The sequence below is a fragment of the Herpailurus yagouaroundi genome, unplaced genomic scaffold, assembly GCF_014898765.1.
Source record: "Herpailurus yagouaroundi ecotype Mexico unplaced genomic scaffold, PumYag 28, whole genome shotgun sequence".
Classification (NCBI taxonomy): Eukaryota; Metazoa; Chordata; class Mammalia; order Carnivora; family Felidae; genus Herpailurus; species Herpailurus yagouaroundi.
The window spans coordinates 20,815,708-20,822,756 of NW_024412376.1; the positions used below are offsets into that span (position 1 = coordinate 20,815,708).

Consider the following 7,049-nt stretch of genomic DNA (forward strand, 5'->3'; position numbering starts at 1 on the left):
CTTCCTTCCTTCCTTCCTTCCTTCCTTCCTTCCTTCCTTCCTTCCTTTTTTAGAGAGAGAAAGAGAGATCGTGCCCACACCAGCAGGGGAGAGGGCAGAGGGAGAGAGAGAGAACCCCAAGCAGGCTCCATGCTGAGCATGGAGCCCGATGCGGAGTTTGATCCCACAACCCTGGGACCACGACCACATCTGAAACCAAAAGGTAGATGCTCAACCAACTGAGCCACCCAGGCACCCCAAGACATTCATAACTAACAAAATTTTAAAAATCACTACATTTCAAAAGGAAATGTGCTAGAAAAAGCTGATAACTTACTTAAGACAGAAAAATTAAAAAGGGAAAGAAATGAGTTCCCATCACATTATTCAATGTATTCTTTAAATACTGTTGATAGGGGCACCTGGATGGGTCACAGTCAGGTGAGCATCCAAATCTTGATTTTGGCTCAGGTCATGATCTCACGGTTCATTAGTTTGAACCCCATGTCAGGCTCGCTCTGTGCTGACCGCATGGGGCCTGCTTGGGATCCTCTCTCTGCCCCTCCCCCAATCATGCTCTCTGTCTCTCTCAAAATAAACCTTAAATTAGTTAATTAATTAATTAATTAATGTTGACTTAAAAAAATCCAAAAGTTTGTACTACTGACCCACTATGATCAAATGTTTATTTTCAAGTATAAAATGGTTATAAATATTATCTACCAAATTCAAGAACTGTTAACTTATCTAGTTAAAAGACAGTAATAGGGGTGCCTGGGTGGCTTAGTCAGTTAAGCTCAGGTCATGATGCTGTGGTTTGTTGAGTTCGAGTCCCACACTGGGCCCTGTGCTGACAGCTCAGAGCCTGGAGCCTGCTTCAGATTCTGTGTGTCCTTCTCTCTTTGCCCTTCCCCTGCTCGCTCTCTCTCTCTCTCTCTCTCTCTCTCTCTCTCTCAAAAATAAACATTAAAAACAAATTAAAAAAAAAAAGATAGTCATAAAAAGAGAATTAACGTATTCAAGTCAGGTTCATAGCAGCAAAACATCAACTAATCTATCACAGAACTTTAGGCCACATAATAATTTTCCAGGTTTATAACTGAGTCTTCTGATATTTGTTTAGTCACGTGCTAAATTAGTGGTGGAAAAAGAAAAATCAACCCTCACAGTTAATGATAAAATGACTATGGGGAAGAATTTCTTTCAGTGATATCTATAATCAGCTTACATTTTTAAGATTTTCTTTTTCTAATTTTCTTCCTCATGTTACAAACCATTTCCCCAGAAAGACTACTTTTTCCCCCTAAAGGCAAAAGATAAACACTGTAACAATCACTTAATGATTAATGGTATTAAATATTGTATGGCTTACCTCTGGAATTCCAGAGCCACAGGCATATGGAGCAAATACCTTTACCAGGGAAACGGCAAGAAAGGCAAAACTCAAGGCCCAGAAGATGTACATTATGTAATTCATGATATAAGAACCAGGGCCCTAAAAGGCAAAGCATTTAATAGTATAAATTTAATTTACAGTGTACCCCTAATGCAAGTGCTTGCCACATAAGAAATTTGGGTAAAACTCACAAGTTTCCTGGTTTACTTCCACATTAGTAAAAGCTTTATATGAACAAAATATTTAAGTACAATCAAAAAGACATACTCATATATATATAAAGGGCCTTAATCTATTGAATGTTTTTCCTAGCTTTTTCTTGATCCCTAAAGTCTAAATGTCAAAAATCTGCTACACTTTAAGCTCTGCCTACCCACAAACCACATTTTGGAAACAGTTGTGAAGACAAAATTGCATTCCCACTTAGATCTCATTCTGCTGCAATTTTCCTGAGGATCAAATGAGAAACAGCATACTGCCCATGTTACCAGCAAATATATTCTCTTTTTATAGCTTGAAAATTCAGCTATAACAAAACTTTAAAAATATATCCGCATATGACCACACAACTACATATATTATATAACATTCTAACTTCTACAATGTTCTTCAATATAGAACATCAAGAACAGTAAAATAATCATTTAAATACTATAATATCACAAAGAAAAATCTATAGATTTCTTCGAGATATCTCCAGTTGCAAGGCTTATTTTACTAAATTTTTTGATAATTCATACTTCCTGACAATTGTGATATGTTAAGCAGTTTTAATAACTTGACTTCATATTAACTTTCTGTGATTAAACAGATCCTATCACACTTTTCTACAATAAGACATTTAATGTCATAATTGAATAGACTTGAATGTGACTATGTAGTTAACTAATACAAAAGCTTCTTGAAGATTTACATTTTACTTGCTGCAATGTATTCTCATATTTTCCAATCTATCCTATTACATTTTTTCTTTTAATGCAGCTGCAAGAATCTGTGAATAATTCTGTTAATTAAGTGAATTAGAGACTCATTTCACTGTATCAATTATTAATTCATCTTTAGACACAGCAAGACTTACTTCTGCTTGACCTATGATTAATTCTGCCCATGTTTTCCACTGTGGACATTTATCCCTCTCTTCAAATGTTGTTTCATTAGATCCCCAACAACACTGCTCATGGTTGTACCACAATGCACTAAGGCAAATGCCCTCCTTTAGGTCAGTCATCCAGTCAGCAGCAATGTCTATTAATCCAGCCAATGCCCCTGTAAAAACATGTTGAAGGTGGTAATAAAAAAAAAAAAAAAAAAAGAACAAAAAAAGTGAATCCATTTTTGGGAGGTATTTAGAACTATCAAGTTAAAAGAGTCCAAGAAAACTGGGGACTCCCTATAAATAAAGGGTCACATAGGAAATATTATATAAACTTAATATTTTTAACTGTAAATAGCCACTCTTTAAAATAAAATGGGTATTCTTTGTTTGAAATTAAAAGTAGTTACATCATTAAAATTCACTGTGATTTGTAATAAAGGTGTTTAAAACACACTAAAAATATCTTTAAAAGACAGCTATCTGGCAGGAGGTTCACAAATCAGGTTATTAAAGTCAGAGTTTTTAATGTTTCAAGCTGAAACTTAATAAAATTACAAATGATTTCAATATCATTGAAATTTAATGTCCATTAGAAGTAGTGAAACTCATAGCATTAATGAATTACCCTGACAGATTTTCAGTTTTTTCTTAATAGAAAATCAAATGTAGCAAGATCATGTTACTGATAAAATACAAAAATATGCAAATTTATGGTCAAAGTCTAGATCCTTCTCATTGTATGAAAAGATCAACAGGTCACAAACACAGTGGCCACAAAATTCCTGTGCATGCCAATTAGAGATAGCAGTACTTCCTTCTATTCTCCACATAAATTTTAATTTGCCTCATGTTCTTCTGGACATAATCTTCCATGGTGGAAACTGAAAAGTCATTAAAACAGTCCTTAATGTTTGTTTCCAGATCTTCAACTGCTATTTCTTAAAATCTCACACAGAGGGACTCTGTGGGCACTCTATAACATGGTAGTTAAAATGTGGGCTCTTCAGCTAAACTGCCTAAATTTAAATCTTTGCTTGGCCACTTACTGGCTACATCACCCTAGTCAAGTTACTTAACCTCTCGTGCTTTATGTAAAATGGTGACAATAACAGTACTTATTCCATAGGACTGCCATGTCGTTTACATACGTGTAAAGATTTTAAGGCAGTGCATGACACTTATAGGAAGCACTTAATAAATATTAGCTATTTATAATGATTTAACATTAAAAGATACTTTATTGTATATCTGGACCAAACCACATATTTTACAGATACAGAAACTGAACAAAGATCAACCAAACTGGATAAACACTTAAAGTGACAGAGCCAAGACTAGACTCTGAAGCTTCCTGCATCCTAGTTTTATACTTAAGAAAGTTTCTTGAAAGAAACAAAACAAATGCTTTTAAAAATCCAACAGGACCTGAAAAAAAAAAAATTGCAGGAAGGAGAGGAGAACTATTTATTTTTTCTGTTAACAAAAAAAGATTGCATTAAAATTTTTCTTTACCTGATGCCAATCCTGTAAGTGTTACTACTAACCATCCTGACCATGCATCATATAAGCTTTTTGTCATTTCCCATGCTGATTCTTTCTTTTTGCTGTTGATCTGAAATTAGAAATGTTTATGCTTCATTTTTCAAACTATGAATAGAAGACACAATTCTAGAATCTAAAAGTTTTTCTCACTTATTTTACATGAGACAGTAGTTGATAAACTAAATAATGGGAAAGGTGAGTTTGGGGCAGAATCGCTATGTCAGACAGTTGTTATACCCATAAACCAGATGCTAAATGTTTACCCAGAGATCTGCATTTTTTTTTTTTAATTTTTTTTTCAACATTTATTTATTTTTGGGACAGAGAGAGACAGAGCATGAATGGGGGAGGGGCAGAGAGAGAGGGAGACACAGAATTGGAAACAGGCTCCAGGCTCTGAGCCATCAGCCCAGAGCCCGACGCGGGGCTCGAACTCACGGAGCGCGAGATCGTGACCTGGCTGAAGTCGGACGCTTAACCGACTGCGCCACCCAGGCGCCTTTTTTTTTTTTTTTTTAATTTTTTTTTTTTTCAGAGATCTGCATTTTTAACAAAAACCTCAGGATATGAGAGCAAGGGATCCACAAACCAGAAAGAGTCTTGCCTAGGCTGTTTAAAATTGAATCAAATTTAGCAGATATACATCTTTTACATTAACAGAAATAAGACATTATAGATTGAAATGTCTGTCATTCCCTGGCCATTTTTTGGTCCTAACAATTAAATAATAATCCTAGCAGGATTATAATATTCTTTAAAAGGTAAGGTCAGTGAATAATAGTACCATACTCATAAATATAGTATACAATAGTCATGTGAGTAAAGAGGTTTACCAAAACTTGCAGGCCTGTAAATATGCAGGTATGTAGAGTTTTAATCCCAGCTGTGGGGTCCAGAGGCTCTCTTCTATCACTGTGTAAAGTAAAAGAGTCCTCTACTGAATATAGCAGAGGAAGGGAGATTAGCAGGATAGGAATAGATTTGATTTTCAGATCTCACTCTACTAAGACACAAGAAGGCAAGTCTTCCTTCTCTTAAGAATGCACTTGCTAAGCTATCCCTAACTGGCCCAAACCTCTTCTATTCTACTAGGATTGTTGCTTTAAAAAGCCATATTCTCAGCCTAGGACTTCAGTGCTCAAACTGTCCCACAGAATGGCAACAGCTGGAATTCAATGATCTGGTCTATTTTAAACCTCTGGTCTACTTTAAGCCATAAGGCCTCACTAAAAAGATTCCAGTTAAGTTCTGGGTTGAATAAGGTGCAATTTTCCACCTTCTATACCATAAGCAACTAATCACAGATACTAAGCATTCTTTAGAGGTCGAAGTTAGGTTCCCTTCTTTCAAAAATAACCATTAAACCCCATGTTGCTTTTTCTCAATGAGAGTAACTATAATGTTTTATACAATATGAGGTAAAACCTTGGAAATCATCTAAATGCTCATCAATACAGTATTGGTTAAGGGTATTGCAGTTTATCTGTGTAATGGAAAATTCTGCACTCACTGAAAAAGAATGAGATAGATGCAGTGTTGTGCAGGGGAGAAAAGCAAAGTGGATACACGTGGGTATAGGAGGCTTCCATTTACCTAAGAAAAATAAGTACATAAATATATATGCTTGTCTTAAAAAAATTTTTTTAATGTTTATTTTTGAGAGAGAGAGAGAGAGAGCATGAGTGGGGTAAGGGCAGGGAGAGAGAGACACAGAATCAGAAGCAGGCTCAGGCTCTGAGCTGTCAACACAGAGAGTGACACAGGGCTTGAAATCACGAACTGCGAGATCATGACTTGAGCCGGTTGGATGCTTTAACCGACTGAGCCACCCAGGTGCCCCATATATGCTGTATTTTTAAAAATAAAGGGACAAACCATAAAATGTTAAAAGTAAATCATTATTTTAACAGAAGGGAGGCAACAGATTAAATGGGACAGGGACTTTAAAACAAATAATTTGTATGTGTAACCCTAGTGGGATAAACACTAAGAACAAAAAATATTATAAAAAAAAGAAAGAAAACACTAACTTTTCGGTAAGTACATCGCTGGTGACAGTGCTGGTAATATTCTTAACCTAGCGTGTGTGTACTGTGAAGTAAATCATATGGTTATATATGTGGTATTGAGATTTTTGAAATGGCTGAAAGATGATACAGATTTAAGAACTGGAGGTTAAACAAAAGCTCAATAGTACTGAATTTAAATCAGAAGGTTTCTATAAACTTAAGAAGCTAGTAGAAAACAATGGCCAGCCCAGACACTAGAAAGACCTCTAGTGCCTGCCCTGCCTATAAACCATTTTCCTTCAAAGGAAGCAGGGTCCCTGGGGAAAATGGCTGACTCCAGGCAGGAAACATGTAAGATGAAGTGGGATCATCTTCTTTTCCCAGAATATGCCAAAATCTACTAAGCATGTGTCAGAGGAGACAGGCATCAACCTAAAGAAGTTCCCACTGGCCAAAAATGGAATAACATATGCATCAATAAGGATAATAACAGTGATGATTAAAACACATCTAATATGTTTAAATCTGTGAGTGCATGAAGATACAGAAACAAAAACCAAACAAGCAAACAAAAATCTCATTGGTCAACTTTGAGGATTCTAGGGAACCATTTAATTTCAAACCTTCTCCCTTTTCTGTACAATCTGAACTTCAGGGAACCCAAATAATTGGTATGAAGAAGGTTCTCCTTATAGAAATTTTCAAGCTAATAAATAAAAAAAGAATGACAATTAAATTAGTGACATTTTACAAAATACTGAAATAGTAATATTTGAAATGATATAATGTTGATTTGCTTCAAAATCTGAGGTAGGGGGCTATACAAGTATAATAAAAAGTTTAAGGGGAGGCACACATAGGTGGCTCAGTTGGTTAAGTATCCGACTCTTGATTTCGGCACAGGTCATGCATGGTCTCACAGTTTCATGAGTTCGAGCCCCACATTGGGCTCCATGCTGACAGTGCAGAGCTACGGCTATTCTCTCTCTCTCTCTCTCTCTCTCTCTCTCTCTCTCTCTCTCTCTCT

At 35.9% G+C, this 7,049-nt stretch overlaps 1 protein-coding gene across 4 annotated transcripts in view; it reads right to left on the reverse strand.

Moving 5' to 3' along the window:
• The window catches only part of CLCN3 (chloride voltage-gated channel 3), a 97,465-nt gene that overhangs the window by 28,265 nt on the left and 62,151 nt on the right, over positions 1 to 7,049 (reverse strand). For all 4 annotated transcript variants that reach the window (XM_040470776.1, XM_040470792.1, XM_040470782.1 and 1 more), the window contains 3 exons: positions 3,984 to 4,083; positions 2,454 to 2,641; positions 1,352 to 1,474 (listed from right to left, as the gene is read on the reverse strand). In XM_040470776.1, the coding sequence (XP_040326710.1) occupies positions 1,352 to 1,474; positions 2,454 to 2,641; positions 3,984 to 4,083 (411 nt within the window). The remainder of the gene's footprint in view (positions 1 to 1,351; positions 1,475 to 2,453; positions 2,642 to 3,983; positions 4,084 to 7,049) is intronic.